The 17,086-nt window shown below is 40.7% G+C and overlaps 1 protein-coding gene across 5 annotated transcripts in view; it reads left to right on the plus strand.

Moving 5' to 3' along the window:
- The window catches only part of Erc2 (ELKS/RAB6-interacting/CAST family member 2), a 1,093,013-nt gene that overhangs the window by 610,355 nt on the left and 465,572 nt on the right, over positions 1-17,086 (plus strand). For all 5 annotated transcript variants that reach the window (XR_002821190.1, XM_004631628.2, XM_004631626.2 and 2 more), the window contains one exon: positions 9,934-10,069. Coding sequence is in view for 4 of the 5 variants with exons in the window: in XM_004631628.2 (XP_004631685.1) it covers positions 9,934-10,069 (136 nt within the window). In the remaining variant the exon portion in view is untranslated. The remainder of the gene's footprint in view (positions 1-9,933; positions 10,070-17,086) is intronic.

Below are 17,086 nucleotides of genomic sequence, written 5' to 3' on the forward strand. Positions count from 1 at the left end.
CAGGGCAGTTACATTGAGGTTTAAGGGCTTGGAGAAACAAATGAGTAGGGCAACGCTGGGGCAATCTTGGTTTTGTTACCTACTTCAGAAAGGATGCTTCGTTTCAGTAGCTGGCATTGGTGCTGTGACGCGGCATGGTGAAGTGCTCCCCCCCCCCTGTCCTGCATCTCCCCTAGTGGGACGTTCACATTCTTGAATTATTACTTCATCCAGGTCTACTCCTCTAACTGCCAACCAAATTGCTGCCCAGAAGCATCCTGTCAAGCTGTACCTTGAAGCATCTGAACCACAGAACATAGACTGGATCCTGCTTTTCCCTACGTCTTCTCTCTGGACCATTCTAGGGATGCTTTCCAGAAAAGAAAGTGGGACAGTGAAAGGAAAGAAATCTGTAGTCTTCATTGAACTTGCTTGGCATGGCACAAAGTTTAAGCAATGGGAAAAATAGCTGGAATCAGACTGAATCTTGGTTCTGACACTTAGCGCTACAGCTTTAGGCAGTTCTGTCATTTGTTAAAGGAGTAAGCAAGTAGGTCCTACCTACCAGGATCATCATGAGATAAATAGAGTGATATCTGTAACATGCCTAGAATGTACTAAGTCACATGTCTGAGGGAGTGGCAGGGATATTTACTGCAGTGATGATTATTGCTACATACTGTAGGCCTTCAAAGCCCAAACCTCAGGCCAAATCCAGCCCTTCTGCCTGTTATTCTAAATAAAGTTGTACTGGAACCCAGATCTCCCTCTTGTGCTCCTGTCGTCTAGAGCTGCTTTAGTAGAAGCAAAGGGGAGCCCTTCTGATACAGGGTATCCGACCAAAGGTGTTTAAGTTATTCATTTCCTGGCCTGTATGGAAAGTGCTGACTGCTATTCCAGACTTCAGAGTGCCTTTCTCTGCAGCATAGCTTCACAGTTTTCCATGACGTCTACAGAGATTCTCATCATCTATTAATACAAATTAAATAGAGAGGGCAGTACTCAGGCCACTGGGTATCCTAGATTATCAATTTAATCTGGAGAATGAACTGTATAGGAATCAACAGTAGATTTCTATTGCCTTAGCACCAGACAATTTTTATTTCTATTTTTAGTAAGTCCAGGCATATTTTTGACTAGGTGTCATTTTTGTTTTTGTTTATTTATTTTTGGCCAGCTCGGCCTGCCCTGAGGATGGGGCTGGTGCAGCATGTGGTGCCAGGGACTGAACTGTGGTCTCCTGCGCCTGCTTAAACTTGCCTAAGCAGGCGCTTTAGACCACTGAGCTATCTTGCCTGCCCATAGGTGTCATTTTCATAACAAACTGATATTCACTATATGTAATTGAATTTTCCTTATAGAATGTGCCTTTTTTGCAAAAAATTTACAAGAATAATTGTAAATCCTGTAAATCCTTAGATACATATTGAGATAATTTTAAGCGCTCACATGCAGCATTTAGAAAACAAAAGGGGACCTGTTTCATCCTTTTACCAAGACAGGTCAGGTATCAGGATTAAATTCAGTCCAGCAGAAGTGTGTCAGGAACTGTGGCCCAGGCGTTGTGCTAGGCCTGGAGACAGGGTGAGCCCTGAGCAGAGGGTGCTTAGGGTAGAACAAGGAAGGCAGGAGAGAATCTGAAGTGTGGTGTGTTGGTGGCAAAGCAGGCACAAGCTAACGTGGGAGTTCATAGCAGCAGGACCCTACTTTCTTCATAAATGTGGAAAGCATGGCTAGAGAACACCTGCTTCATGCTGAGGGATGGGGGTATATACATGAGTTATTTGTGATAAGGGGCCGTGGTGCATGTAACACAAGAGGTTCTAGGAGAAGAAACCACTTTGGCAGGAGCCCTGAGGACAGTGGGAACTATGGAGGGCCAGGGTGGCAGTGAGGGATCAGGGAAGTGGGAAGAGGTAACATGGGGAGACCAGGCTTAGACCTAGTAGAAGTCCTGGGAAGGACCATGGGTATTTCAGTGGTGGAAAAAATCCAGTGTGAAGTTTGAGTTAGAAGGAGATAGAATCTTATTTATGTACTTTCCATGCCTTCTGGAGAATTGTTTCCATAGGCTACCTAGATCCAGAACCCTGGTCCAACCAGGAGATGATGGTAGGTTGGGCCACTTAGAATGTGATTAGGTCATTGCTTCACTCTGGGAAATGCTCTCGGTAGAGGAATCTGTCCTGGCTGCAATGCCTGCTTGGTTATGGAACAGCTTATGATCAACTCAAAATGCAAATAAATGTGTGATTATAAGTTGTATTGAGTGCTATGAAACAAGCGCGCTGGATGCAGTCAAAAAGGGTTTTCAGTAAAGGGAGGGACATCCTTGGATTTGGTGTCCAGAGAAGAACCCTCTGAGGAGGTGACACATTAGCAGAGACCTGAATGAGGAAAGTTGGCCACAGGTCTGTTTTAAGAGAGGTGCAACACCCCATCTTTGCCTATGCTTTTTGTGGGAAGTAGAAACTGAAACAAGACTGAATTCTAAGGCTAAAGGGAGAGTGGTGTGGCATGGGAGTGGGGAGTGTCTATGTGCATGTCATTTTATTTTTTGGGGAATTTGTAGGCCATTCGAATATTCTGTATACCACCAAATGCATGGTCTGATTTGCTCCCAAACACTGGACATTGCCTTTGGGTGGAGCGTGGGTTAAGTGGGAATCAAGAGCGCACCAAGAGACACAAAAGAAGGCCATGTGCAGTCAGGCAGTGATGATGCCATGTCGTGGCAGCAGAGGTGATGAAGAGAGGGGCCTGCTCACTCCATTTACCTGTCTGCTCTGCTCAGCTGGTTTTGAGCTGGGGATGGAGGCACAAGGGGATATGTGGAGCCACATCGTCCTGAAGCAGATACACTTGCTGGGTAGGCAGAGATGGCAGGGGATGGCTTTGGGCCTTCCTGCAGTGAATCTACCAGCAGCTTTGACTTGTGGGCTGGGAAGCCTGAGCATGTAGTCTAGTCTTGGGGACTGGGCTACATAGAACCAGCTTGTGTTCATTGTGCTACCAGACCTAAAAAAAGGAGGCCAAGTGATAAGAAAACTATTTAGTAGAGTAAATCAGAGCCAGGTTTATTAATTAATCCTGTGGCCCTTATAACTATGTATAGTCCTAGCCAGGAGGAATGCCACTGTCATGACGATGCTTTCAGTTTGGCATCAAAGTTTTTGGTCTTGGCCATCTTACTATATTGCTTCTCCACTCTGGTGGTCTCAAATGATTCCAATCATTTCATTAAGTGGAGGGGAGACTAACCTGATAAGTTCTTTAAAGAGGAGAGTTTTCTGGTAGGATCTCATATTAGAAGTTGGAAAGCTAAAGTATTCTTTGCTTCCAGAAAATTTTATTTCTCAAATTTTCAAAACCAAACCTTCCATTCTTGAACACTTTCTGTATATGTGTGTGTGTGCGCGTGCTCATGTGCATATGTGTGTAACTGGTGATTGAACCTAGGGAAATTCTACTACTGAGCAACATCTTCTGTTTGTTTATTTATTTAATTTGAGACAGGGTTTCACTAAGTTGTCCAGGGGAAGTCAAATTAGTGACCTTCTTGCCTTAGCCTTCTTAAGTACTGGGATTACAGGTATCTGGCACCATATCTGGTTTAAACCTTTTATTTAAAGCTGTGCTATCAGGTTCTTAGTATGTTCTGTGGCCTGCTAAGTGATACCTATTGTATTTGAAGGTGTGTGGCCTCAACTCTGGGTCTTGTCTACAGAGCAGCAGCACTCATCTCTAGGGAGTGAATGCTGGAGGGAGGCAAGGAACAGTAATAAAGTGAGGAGGGAACTCAAGTAAGATACCGGAAAGATGGGTTTAGACATCCTGCCAGTGGGTTTTGACACGGACTGAGGCAGTGGACTGTCATCAACCTGGTGCCCATATAGTGACTATTGTGAGGCTGATGTAAGATAAGATGCAAAGTGCAGGAGATCTGGCCTGACCTCTTGAGTTCTCTGAGGAGGGCCTGGTTTGCGATTCTTTGCTGGGAAGAGAGTAGGATTCAGCTAGCCATTGCAAGATGGACCCTTTCTCATTCAGGAAGGAATGATCCTGTTCATGACATTTAGGACATTTGTAATTGCTACAAAATATCTTTAGAATATTTATGATAGTGTTCTGCAAGTTATTGCTATGCTGAAGTACTCAATGGTATTTGCAAGCTTCAAAATGAGATCAGCTCAATGGTTCAAAGTTAAAGCTTTTATTGTAGGAGACTCTGCAAGTAGCACACATTGTCCATCTCCATCATGTGTGTGTGTGTGTGCGCGCGCACGTGTGTGTGTGTGTGTGTGTGTGTGTGTGTGTGTGTGGCCTTCTCCTTGTATAGTTACTTTGTGTCTCAGCTCACTCACTGTGCTTGCCTGGAGCTTCCTGCTCTGCTGTCATCAGGGTCACCCACCAGGAATGTGACTCATCATTAAGGAAAGCATGAGTGGAAGCTGGGTCTGCAACGCCCAGCATTTGATAATGCATTCCAGAAGCCACTGTTGAAGGTCCTTGGAATATTTGCTACTCTGGTGTCAAAAATGAGACGCTACATCTATGTACATGATATTATACAAGACACAACTATATTCTTCTGCAAGGTAAGAGTGAGACAGATGATAAACATGTGGGGAACTTTTTTACACATTTACCTGTACTGACTCCTCAAGTCTCCACAATAACCCTACGAGTTACATTGGATTATTAGCCATTTAATTTATTTAGCTTTTGTGATGTTGGCATTGAACCTAGGGTTTCACACATGCTAGACAAGGACTCTACCTTTGAACTGTATCCAAAGCCCTATACTCTTTCATAAGCTGAGGCAGAGAGAGGTTAAGGAGGCTGCCCAGTGGTCACACAGTGAGAATGTGATAAAGTAAGGGGAGCCCAGGAAGCCTGGTTCTAGAGTTTGTTGTCAGCCACTCTACTGCAGGTACACCTGGAAGATTTGTACAGCTAGAAATGGTTGTATGACTTTATACTCTCATCTAAATACTGATTTATTTAGACAATTTAAGATAGTAAAAACTGAGTTTACCAATATGTTTTCCAACTACCCTTCCCTCATAATTGCTTTTATTTTTAATAGACATATTGCATGTATTTTAATGGTATTTCCTAGGAGAAAACATCCTTCCAAAGAACTTTTTTTTCTGAACAAGGATGTGAAAACTATGCCAATAAAATTGATATAAAAGTATTTATTGCAACTTCATTCATAGTAAGAAAAAAAGAGAAAAGGAGAAGCAAAGAATGCAAATGTGCATACCAAGGGGATAACAGACCATGCTATACTGTGCTCATGTGAGGGAGCTTGCTCAGCAGTAGGAAGGACTGACTGATGCAGCAGTGTGACACATCGAAACCTTGATGTAGGTGAATGAAGCCAGACACAAGAAAGCGCACATTGTATGACTCCATGTATGTGAAGTGCGGAAATAGACAAAATAAATCTGTGTAAATAAAAGTTAGGATGGGGATTATTTCTAAGCAAGGAGAAGGGGCATGAAGCTGAGTGATGGCAAAAACTGTATTTTTAGGAAAGAATCTACAAGGTATTCAGCATCTCACTACTAGATCGGACTCACAGTGATCCGCCTGTTTACAGCCTCCCAAGAGCTGGGATTACAGGGGCACACCACCACGCCCCGTCTCAATTGCTTTCTTGGTGTGCCCCAGAGGTGGGGCCCGCACAGCAGGCCCAGGGCAAAACTATATTTTGATTGATCAAAATTCCGTGACCTATGACCTTAATATTAGCATATTTTCTTCTATGTACTTGTACCCCACCTATACAATGCTTACTCTCTCTCTCTCTCTCTCTCTCTCTCTCTCTCTCTCTCTCTCTCACACACACACACACACACACACTCTGCATAAAAATTGACATTTCTGTCAGTCCACGAATCCCAGTGGTAAACATCATTTATAGATTGGTGTGAAGTTTCCAGGCATTTCTACTTATGTGCACACATAATAGATCACCCCAGTAGGCCTTTATGTTTTTACTTGAATAAAGCAAGTGTACATGTATTCTGGTACATACTTCCTTTTTCAGCTCACAGTGTGCCTTGAAGGTTTTGTCATTTGGCCTTAATGTTTTTAACTATGTGATTTCACATGATGAATATACTTAATTTCCTCAGTTTCCTCCTGATGCACAAATTGGTAGTTTTCAATTTTTCACTTGTGTAATTCTAATGAAAATATTCCTGCATATATACTTGTGCATGTGTGCAAGCATTGCTGTAGGCTTCTTTCCTAGATGAATTTGATTGGGGTAAGGGTGTGTGAACTTTGGTGGATCCTGCCAAGCTGATTTCTAAAAATGCTTTGTGAATTGTATTTCTGCTGACCACATAGGAGAGCTGGATTCCTGAGTTCTTTCCAAAAATTATCAGTTGTTTAAAGTTTTTAAGAGCAGAAGGGTAAGAACTTGCATCTAATTTCTGCTGAGATTTTAAAGTAAGTTTTATTTTCCTCTCTGCATCCAAGCACTCATGTACTGTAGGAGGAGTATGTGTATTTCCTGCCCTGCCCTCCCAGTGGTGTAATTCTGGAGGTCTCAAAGCCTGGAGTGTTCTCATCAGCAAGTTAGAGAACACTTTCTAATTTGAATTTGGCAGGCCATTCTAGTGAAATAGCAGGAATCTGTTATCTCCGACATGTTTTCTGAATACAATAATTATTGATGACCTTGTTACCTGTTGGAATTTTTTAATTCCTCAATGGTGCCTGAATTTTAAAGTGCTGTGACTTGCTTGATAAATAAAACTCCCCTATGATACTGGACAATGTAACCAAGATATTGAAAACTGACTTTAGTAGTATGTTTTCCAGCTACCTCTCCCCATAATATCTTTTAGTTTTAATGTACATATTGGATATATTTTAATGCTATTTCCTCAGAGAATGTATCACTGTAAAGGATTTTTTTCCTGAACTGAAAGCAGCTAAATCTCTGGTAGAGGCTTGAGGCTGCCCAGGTTACTGAGTGGGTAGGAATTCTCAGACGTACATTGCAGCTTTCTCCAGTGCAATACAGGAGTAGGTGCTGCAGTGTGCACCCACCATCCCTGCCTTGTGGGGTGTAGAGACAACTGAGAGCTATCTGGGTTCAGTGTGCTCATTTACTCAGTGTGGGCTTCTGCAGGTGGAGGGGGACACAGAGCTGATAGTTCACGTATAAGTTTTATTGTGGGGAATGCTGAAGCTGTGACTAGGACTGTGGCCTTCTATTTTTCACAGAGCCTCACTGAACTTCTGGAAATGGGAGGCCTTTTGTCCACCAAGGCATCTAGCAGTTTTAAATTTCATGACCTCTCTGTCTGCCTCCTTTGTAAATTGCCTTTTCAACCTGTGCTTCAAAGAACCAGAGGGCTTCTTTGAGGGGTGCCCCAGAAAGTGGCTGCTTAGTAGCTGAAGTTCTGCTCTCCTGCTCCCCATTTAAACCATGCCCCTCCTTTCCTCTTCAGTCTTGTGTAAGGCAGGTCTTTTCCTTTTTTTTTTTTTTTTTTTTTTTTCCTAAGGAAGCTCTGGTAGAAGTGAGGGTTAGACCACTAGAAACGTATTTGAAGGTCATGGCCCTACTTCGTAGAGACAATTTAGGTACACACTCCATATGCAGTGGTTGATGGCCATGTACACGGCATGAGCGTGCTCACCACCTGACCCTCCAATTAGTTTGGCGCACAGCCTAAGCAGAACTGTGCAAACCTCATTTTTCCTTTTCAATCACTGGTATCTTTATAAGGCAGCATTTGAAGGAGTGGTTGAAAATGCTGAAGGAAGGCTTACATCGTAACATGTCAGAGCACCAATATCCCATTTTTCTTAGCCACTAATTTTTAACTCAAGATTTAAGCGACACGTGAATTTGGAATTTGTTGGGTTTTTTCTTTCCTTTTTGATTGATAAAATATTGCAGTACACCTGAAAATAAGGTCTGTGTGTTAAGATTGCTCTGAGAGTGATGCTCATAATAATTATTTGTCTCTGGTGCTTGAAAGGGGATAATGTTTAACATTTGGTTCTATGTAATGGAGGGTTTAAAGTAATAAAAGATAAAAAAGAAAGTAATAAAAGGTAGTATAACATAGTTCTTTACAAAATACTCTAATTAATCTTATCTCACTAGTTACACTGACTTCTCCTTTTTTTCGAGCAATGACCTCATTTCCTAAGTAACTGAAAAATGTATTTTCCCTGGTCAATATGAGCTTTGAAAATACCACATTTGTTCAATTAGGAAGGAAGAGATAATTCTTAACATCTTCAGAGTAAGCTGAGGATCATTTTCGGAAGCTACAATTGCATATAGATTTGAGTTGGTGGTTTCATATATGTATGTTACTATGTTGAATAAAAGTATGGAATAGATAAAACCTGTTAGTAACAATAATGACTAAAGAGAAGGTTATTTAATTTTTCCTGTATCTTACTAGTCTACCAAGAACACTGAAATCACCACTTTTGTTGGGAATACGAATATTCCCAAAGGGCTTAAGTGTTCAGAATTTCTTTCATTAGCATTATTGCTAAAAGTTTTTTTTTTTTTTTTCTTAGATAATTCTCTTGAGCTCCATTTTCTTGAGGTGGGAAGGAGAAGGAGTATACATAATTTCAGGACTGGAAATAAGAGTGCCACATTAAGGGCTGCCTGTGTTTGCTTTTGGGCTCAGTTTGACAAATTTCTATTTATCATCTAGTTCTTGTCTTGTTTATATTTACAGTAGAGCAGTGACTCGATGTACAGTGTGTGTCTTGGGAGTCAGGACTCAGTCACAGTGGCTGATCTGGCAGTGCCAGGGAGAGGAGGGGGAAGGAATTAGAAAGGACTCCACATGATTGCACTTCTGAGCCCTCTGTGCTGCCCTGCTGCTTCCACACGTGTTGGACTAGATTTATAACAGCTGCTGTGGACATGGTTGCCTAAAGCTGTGGAATGTTTTGCTAAATGAAATAGTCCACATTAAGCTGTAACTCTCTTTTTAAAAAAATTTTAATCCATTTCCTGCATCCTAGTTGTTTTATTTATTTTTATTTTTTTTTCATCCTTTATTTTTAATCTTTTGCTCACTTGATCATTTTATAATTTTTCACTTTGACATCCTATAGATTCATTAAGAACTTTTATTCCAAGCACTGGGGCTTTATTCAACAGTATGATTGGCTAAACTGTTATTCTGTTTGAGGTAAGCACTGACAATGTATTTGATTGGAGTTTTGTAATTGTTATTCTAAAGTCAAAGTAATGGGTTATGATTTCAGAATAAGGATCTGATCTAAAAGAATAATAACCCTTAGAATAGCTAGCAACCACTTAGAAGAAAATAAGTATAGCACAGGGCTCACCTACTTTTCGTAGTTCTATCTCTTACCCCACTTCCTTCCTACCCTGGGCTCACCTCCTTGTGGCCCTGTTTCCGTGACCTAGCCAGCTGCTTTCCGGCCTTCAGGAAAAATCCATGCCCTGTTCTCTCTGCCGGGAAGCTCCTCCGCTGGCATTTCTCTGGGATGGCTCGTTTGAAGCTCGGTCACAGTTTTGTCTCTTGAGAGAGGCTGTTCCTGGCCAAAGTATCTGAAGTCATCTCCCACCATGTCACCTGTCCACATGTGCGCATCATCATTGCTCATGTCATGCTGTTTACTTCTCCAACATCAGGAAACTCATGTTGTCTCTCCTTGGTGCAGTACTTGTCTGCCTGGTTCTCAGGACTCTAAGCTCCATGAGCGTGTAGACGTTGCCTACCTCATTCACCACAGAAGTCCCAGGGCCATCCTGACATTCAAGGGGTGCCTGGTACATATTTGTGGTTGAGAAATAAAATGTTATGAGCTCCCAGAGTTTCTCCCAATCAACATATTCTGTGCTTAGTACTTCCATGAACCCATCATGAAAACATGTACTTTTCCAGTGGGTGAATGTAACCGAGCTGTGTTGGTTTTTCTCAGGCATATGAAGGATCAGAATAAGAAGGTGGCCAACCTCAAGCACAACCAGCAGCTGGAAAAGAAAAAGAATGCTCAGTTATTGGAAGAAGTCCGCAGGCGAGAAGACAACATGGCTGACAACTCACAGCATTTGCAGGTGAGAACGAGTTTACCTTTTTAATCCTTCATAATTAAAAAATTAATTTTGTAAACTCTGGCAGTTTACTGAACTTGTTTTATTTCACTCAAAACTCTAAGGTTCTAAGGCAGATCATTATTCTGTCTCCTTTGTAAATACAGTTATCTCTCAGTGATGTGCCTGTCTCAGAAACCAACTGACTGACTGAAAACACCAGTTTTTCCTCATTAACGATTCCTATTTTTGGCGAAGTTGTTCTTCCCATATGCTCAATAAAACATTCAAGTGAAACAGGGCATTTACTTTGAAGTTTATTTGTTCCAGTATACCTTTCAACAGAGAGATTCATTTCAACTTGGCTGCAGTTCATGTTAAATTTTGCTTATTAATTATTGTCTTTCTCCATTTATATTTTGGGTTTCCTCCTTGAAGATAGAAGAAGTTAGATAATTTCAGTATGTACTCATAGTTCATCTTCTTAATTGACCAACCAAGAAATAAGAAAATATTCCAGAGTAAGAAAATACAAGGAAATGTGTAGCACAGAACAAGGCAGAGCGGGGCTCCTTAGTCAATATTAGTTTCCTTTTCTCTGTATCCAGGAAATACCTGAATGTTGTTACTCCAGCCTTCTTTGTATTGACACTTGCTCTGGAGTTTGCATGGAAAGGCCCTGTGCTAGGATCAGGTCCTCTATTGAGGTCTGCGTGCTTTCACATGGACCACAGCTTCCTAAGTGTGCTTGGCAAGTCCTGCTCCAGGGTGTTGAATCTCAGTTTCTCCCTCTGTCACTGAGATAATAACTAAAGCTTACAGAACATTTTACAGGTTTTTTTCCTAAGCATTTTTAAACTCCTTAACCAACTTGGTGGTTTTACATGTTGTGAAATACAGTCCCAGAAAAGTTATGTCATGACATCCTAGTAAAGGGTCCCGACTTTAAGAAACACATGCTGAGAAATAACAAACGTGGAAGGTTCCAGTCACTGGATGTTTCAATTTGCTACACACTGATGCTTTGCCCTGTGTTGCTTGAATTCATGGGACTCTCCATGAGTGATGGCCAGCCCAGAATGTAGTCCATCCAGGGGGAGGATAGTGACTTTGTGTAACAGTTCTACAAATGTTCAAGGACAGAACATGAAGATTATCCAGGCCAGGGTCAGGCCATGTCATTACTTGGAGCCTAAGTAGAAAGAGTCAGCCTCACCCAAATCCTATGGGATAGGAGGAAGGACAGGAGATGTCCCACAAGAATGAAAGGAATTCTGTTATCTGGAGGGGTCCAGAGCAGATAAAAACTAAGGTCCACTGCAGCCATCATGCAGGCTAGATAAACAGTTGTCATCCTATCTGTTACCTGATGAGGGAGGCTCTGAGAGAGAAGATAACTTGTGAGATATTACTTAGCTAGTAAATGGCAGTCCTGGAACTTAAACGAATACTTGCACATGTGTAGTTGATAAGAGCTCTGAAAAATTAGGAAGGCAGGAAAACTGAGATGGCAGTGTCTTCACAGAAGGAAGACTGTTTTGGCTGAATGCATTTAAAGTGAATGAATTTGAGTTTGGAGACATGGGTGCTAGTGAAGTTCCTGAAGGTAACAGAACTGGCCGAGAGAGTACAGAGGTCAGCAAAGAAAAGTACAGTTAGGGCACAAAACAGGGTGACCGTGCTGAGAGTTTTCAGTGAAATAAGCATCATTTTCTATTTTGAAGCGACGGGAACAACAATGATTGTGTTTTAGTCCAGGCTTCAGAATTTCCTATTTTGGGACAAGGCTCCTTAACTTCCTTAAGCTTCACTACAGGAAAGCTAATTGCAGCTACCCCAGAGCTGTTGTAAGGGCTAAAATGTTAGTGCAGAGAGAGAATTTAAAATTGTACTTGGCACAGGCTCTGCTCAGCGTGTTAATGATTAACTGTTGCTATAATAACAAAAAAATGGTGAAAGAAGCATTTAAAAAAGAGTTGTCTCACATATGTAGAGCATTTATAGTCATGCCATGATACACATTGAATATTTAAGTTGCTGTCTTTTTTATAGATAGTAATTTCTTCTTTCTAAGGATACTTCTGGTTACAGAAATTAATGTCTTGATTTTGACCCATAAACTCTTGTGTAGCAGTATTTTCCTAAGGGGCTTTGATAACCACCTCACAGACCTATTCATAAAAGATAGCCCGGGCTGGAATTGCTTAGCTGCATTCCTGACCACCCCAAATGAAGGATAACATTTGAAATGCAATAAAAAGTAATCACAATTAATTTTGATGAAAATGTCTCTGGCTAAGGTTAATAGAGAATGAACCTCCCACTTGCCTGGATTGCTAAACTGATATGCTCAGATACAGTAATTACCTTCTGAAAATAGGACTTGCTGGAGGCATAAAGTCATGGCTGTCTGACTTTTTAATATGTTGTTTAAGAACATTTTGTTTAGGACCAGCAAGATAGCTCAGTGGACTAAGCGCCTGCTTAGGCAAACACAGGGATCAAGGTTTGGTCCTCCCACACCACATGCCACACTGGCCCTGTCCTCAGGAGTGTTGCCATCCAGACCAGACATGGTGGCACATGCCTGTAATCCCAGCAATGGGAAGGCTGAAAACAGGAGGATCACTATGACTCTGAGCTGTGTAGTGAGACCCTATGCCAAATGCATTAAAAATAAATAAATAAATAAATAAATAAATAAATAAGAAGAGCTTCTTGTTTGTACGTGAGACTGTTAAGCACTTTAAGTGTCAGAATATGGTCTGATTGGTTGGTTGGTTTGTTCTTGTAAATTTAACACCTGCTAAATTTGACTTATTCTCTAGTGATTTTTTTATTTGTTTGTTTGGTTTCTGTTTTGTTTTGTTTTGTTTTGTTTTATACTGGGCATTGAACCCACACTTGTATTTGGAAAGGTTTGGATACCCTGGCCTCATGTTTTCAACCAACTAAATAGCTATTACATCCAGAAAGTGATCAGGGAGCACATTGTCTGCAACAATAATAGCTTTAGAATGAACCTTGAAAGGAGAGCTTAGAGCAATTCAACTCATTGGTTTAAAAATTGGAGACAATGCTGAAAGAGTGAATATGTTATTTATTGTTTGGAGCAGGACATGATGTCAGAAGGCAAAACCTAGGTCCCCTCAGTCAAATCTAAGTAGGTAGTCATGGTACAAAGCATTTCACAACCTGGCTTTCTTTACTTCTCAAGTTTTGGCAGGAATTACAAACCCAAAGGCCTTTAGTGTAGCGGTTACTAGCATAAGTTAAAAAATTTGCATGTGAAGAAGATGATATGTGTTTCAGCTTTTTTTTTTTGTTTTGTTTTTGGTAGAGGTGTATCACTTCCAATGGCCATCACAGTGCTGTGAGAAATCACCATCAAATTCAGTTGCTTTAAAACATTTACCAGTTTTTTCACTCCTATTTGCAAAATGACTGATTGACTTGGCTGTATGAGGGTGGGTTTGGCTGATCACCTTGCTGCTTAGCCTGCGGAGGCATCAGAAACCCAGAAAACCTCTTCTAATGACAGCAGTAAAGGCAAGGGAGAATAAACAAAAAATGTGCAAGGCGTCTTTAGGCCAGAGAAATGCACGTGGCTCAGTCAAGGACTGGGGAATTTGTACCACACAGGTAGAGAACATTATATACAGGCAGATACGGAGGAGAGAGAAGAATTGTAACTAATCCTTCAGTTTATTAACCGATATAAGGCTTGAAAAATATTCCTCTGTTGTAAGAAAAAATAGCATAAGCATAGTAAAAAATTTCAGCTATGATTGGCCTTAGTATGTGGATATAATTTAGTGATGGGGAATGATAGGGAACTCAGGGATGCTTGTCTCATCTAAGTATGGGCCTCGAAGCTCTGATTGAACATTGCTGTAAAGTTAGGGCTGTTATGGAGAGTCCTTCCGATTATGCAAGTCAAATAATACTGTGTACTTATTCTGGGTATTTGAGAAAGTCAGTTCAAAATTTTTAAAGCAGTCTATGGTCTATTTCACAGCCTGGATTTCAGATCCCATTAGGCTCATATGGCATCAGTGCACCCCAGCTTGCTCAGGTTAACCCATAAAGAACAGTGGCAACTTGGTTTTACCCTGAGTTCTCATTTTGTTTGAAAATACTTCGAATTATTCTCAGAGGAGATCACCCACAATCTTGGGGGAGACCGTGTTCTTGATTCAATTTCTTTAATCTTTTTTAACATTAATCTTGTTAACATATTTAACAAGGAGGAAAGCAAGAAGGGATGGATAAAGAGACAGAAGTTGGAACTGTTCAAATCCAAATGCCTATTAGTTACTTAGGACCTTGAGGAAGGCAGAGAACCTCCCTGACCCATTTTTCATCTGCAAACGGGGATTATAGCCTCTTCCTCTTATATGCAGAAACAAAATCAAGTTTGAGAAAGAGACTTTCACAGTCACTGACCTTTGTGGAGTTTACTTACTAGAGCTTTTTGCCAGAGAGACTGATAGTGCGCTTTTTGCCCATAGAACCACTGGGCGTAACCACCCACCAAATCCTGTGCAACTATTTTCACTGGCAAACAGCAGTTCGAACATATAGCATATTCCACTAAGTGACAGTTTCCAATAAAGAATTAAAATATTTTGAGCAAAAAAGAAGAAAATGAAAGCATTTTTTAAGTTAATGTTGAATTGTGTGTGAAAGGTAGATGTGAAGATCATGCTTTTCTAGTATAATTCTGTAGAGCTGTTCCCCAGGACACAGATTATAAAATATATTTATGCCTGGCCTTGGGGCTTTGGGCTTCTGTGTGTCCCCATAGGAGCTTGTATGGAAATTGTTCAACAAGGTATCTTTCCAAAGATTCACACTAAATTGTCGTTCCCAGAAAGGATGCATCTTTTCCCATCTCTAACTATTTCTTACTGAGCAAAGATGTCAATTTAAAATCCCGATGGACGTCTTTGTAGATTTTGGCTCACATTTTTCCCTATGCAGCTTATTGAGTTAACGAACTAACATTCTAAGAAATGCACAAGCCAATATTTTATGCTCCTTTTCTGCTGTATGCCTGTAGAATTCTCTTCAATTTATTGCCTGAAAACTAAAGTCTGTTCTTGTATGCTTCCGTTTCCAAATTATAGGTTCCTGGGGAACTGTAAAGCTTCTTCTCTGCCCACAGTGAAGCCTGCGTGTGACCAGTTTAAAAAGCAAATGAATGTTCCTATTTATTCTTGTCCTTTTAGTAGAGATTTAAAAATTAGATTAAAAAAAGTAGAAGTGATTTTAATTTTCAATATGTGCGACTCTGTAAATTTCTATCTTTTTAATGGGATGATTTCTTTTCCTTTCCTCCCCCAATTAGAGTTGGAATCAGCTAAAACAAGAAGCATCAATGCACCCCAGAAATGTAAACCTCGAAAATAGATAGCTTCAGCAAAACACATAGTTGATAAAGTTGTTTGCAAGGTTTGCCAAGGTGTTTCTTTGAGAGGGTCCCATCTGTCTTCAGCAGCAGTTTTTGTCTTGAATCCATATGAATCTATCTTTCCGAGTCACTAAGTTAAGTTCAGTTCTCCTTCAATTCCTTGAGTTTCACACTGTTACTCTAGCTGTGATGTATGTTCATGTGTTACGGTACACTTACCTAAGTACTGCTATTAGTAGAAACCTGACTAGCAGAGTTCAGCGATACATCATTGTCAAAACGTATTTATTGAGTTCCTCATTTTTCGTGGCTGTTTGGTAGGCATGGCATGAGGTGATTTAGGGTGGTCCCTTCACAGCTATCTTTTTCAACACATGGAAAGATGAGAAAGGTCATCCAGCACAGGTCGAAAAGAAAGTCCACATTTGTCCCAATTTTCATTACAATTCAACATCATACTTTTTAACACGAGAGAGATTTTTGTCTGTCTTACAATTTTCTACCTCGATGCCTAGAAATTGGAATGCTCTGTTAAGTTGTAGATAAATCTCATCACGATGTTGAAATGTAAACTGGGCCTCATCCAACATTTCCAGACTTTGTTCATGGTTTCAGACAAAAAGAAATACTCAAGTATTTGAGAGTCTGCAGAAGACATGGATTGTTGATGAGTAGGTCCAGGGGTTAGTACAGAAGTGCTTTCTTTCCTTGGGGATTTATTTTGACATTTGTTTTTCTTTCACACTATAATCCCCCACAAACCTAAATCGACTTTTGTTGTAGCAGGTCCCTATAGGCAGTCTCAGAAAATCTTATTTGACAATGGGGTTCTGGTAGCCTTGACTTGGGATCGTTACTCTTTGTAGTAACTCACAGGCTGTCAGGGGTGACAAGACATCCTGTGCAGTGTATTGAGAACTAACCGTTTGTTCCAAGTGTTCCCAGCAGCCAAGTAAAAGCATGTAAATAAAATTTGTACGTGGAGTTTTTCTTCTTTGCTCCCAATAAAGTATGACTTGTTTTTCCAAATGTGCAATAACTTGCATATTTCTTCTGAGAAACGTCTTCTGCTTTTTCCTGTGGATTTGTGAGCTAATCCCCCACTTCATATAGCCTCTCTGTACAAACCCAATATGTTTCTATAGAAAAGAGAGGTTTACCCTTAATCAAGTGTTGCCTAATCTACCTACTAAATTACCCCCTGGAGACACACAGCGTTCATTATTCTTTTTTGAAGGGTTTTCAGATTTCACCCCATTAGTGGCTCTTCACCAGTCCTCAGCAGAATGAGTGTTTACTTGCCAAAGGCTGAAGATTCTACAGAATGAAATGCAACATATTTTTCAAGTGAAATCATTGTTACTATGGAGGTAGAAAGTGGAATGATGAGACTTTGGGGGGGAGGGGAGTTGGAAAAAGAAATCTTGCTAAAATGACATAGTAATCTCATCTATTCCAAGGTCGATTACTGATGCAGCGCAGAGCGTCTTTTAGCTGTTACTCCATTTTGTATCCTTTGGTCCCTGAAATATAAACTAGCAAGAGAAAGGCAGGGCCCAGGAAGCACTGGCAAGACACAGTCTTTCCTACAGGACACACTGCATCAGTGACAGGGAGAGAGGAGGAGT

Source organism: Octodon degus, unplaced genomic scaffold (assembly GCF_000260255.1).
Source record: "Octodon degus isolate 3935 unplaced genomic scaffold, OctDeg1.0 scaffold00043, whole genome shotgun sequence".
Classification (NCBI taxonomy): domain Eukaryota; kingdom Metazoa; phylum Chordata; class Mammalia; order Rodentia; family Octodontidae; genus Octodon; species Octodon degus.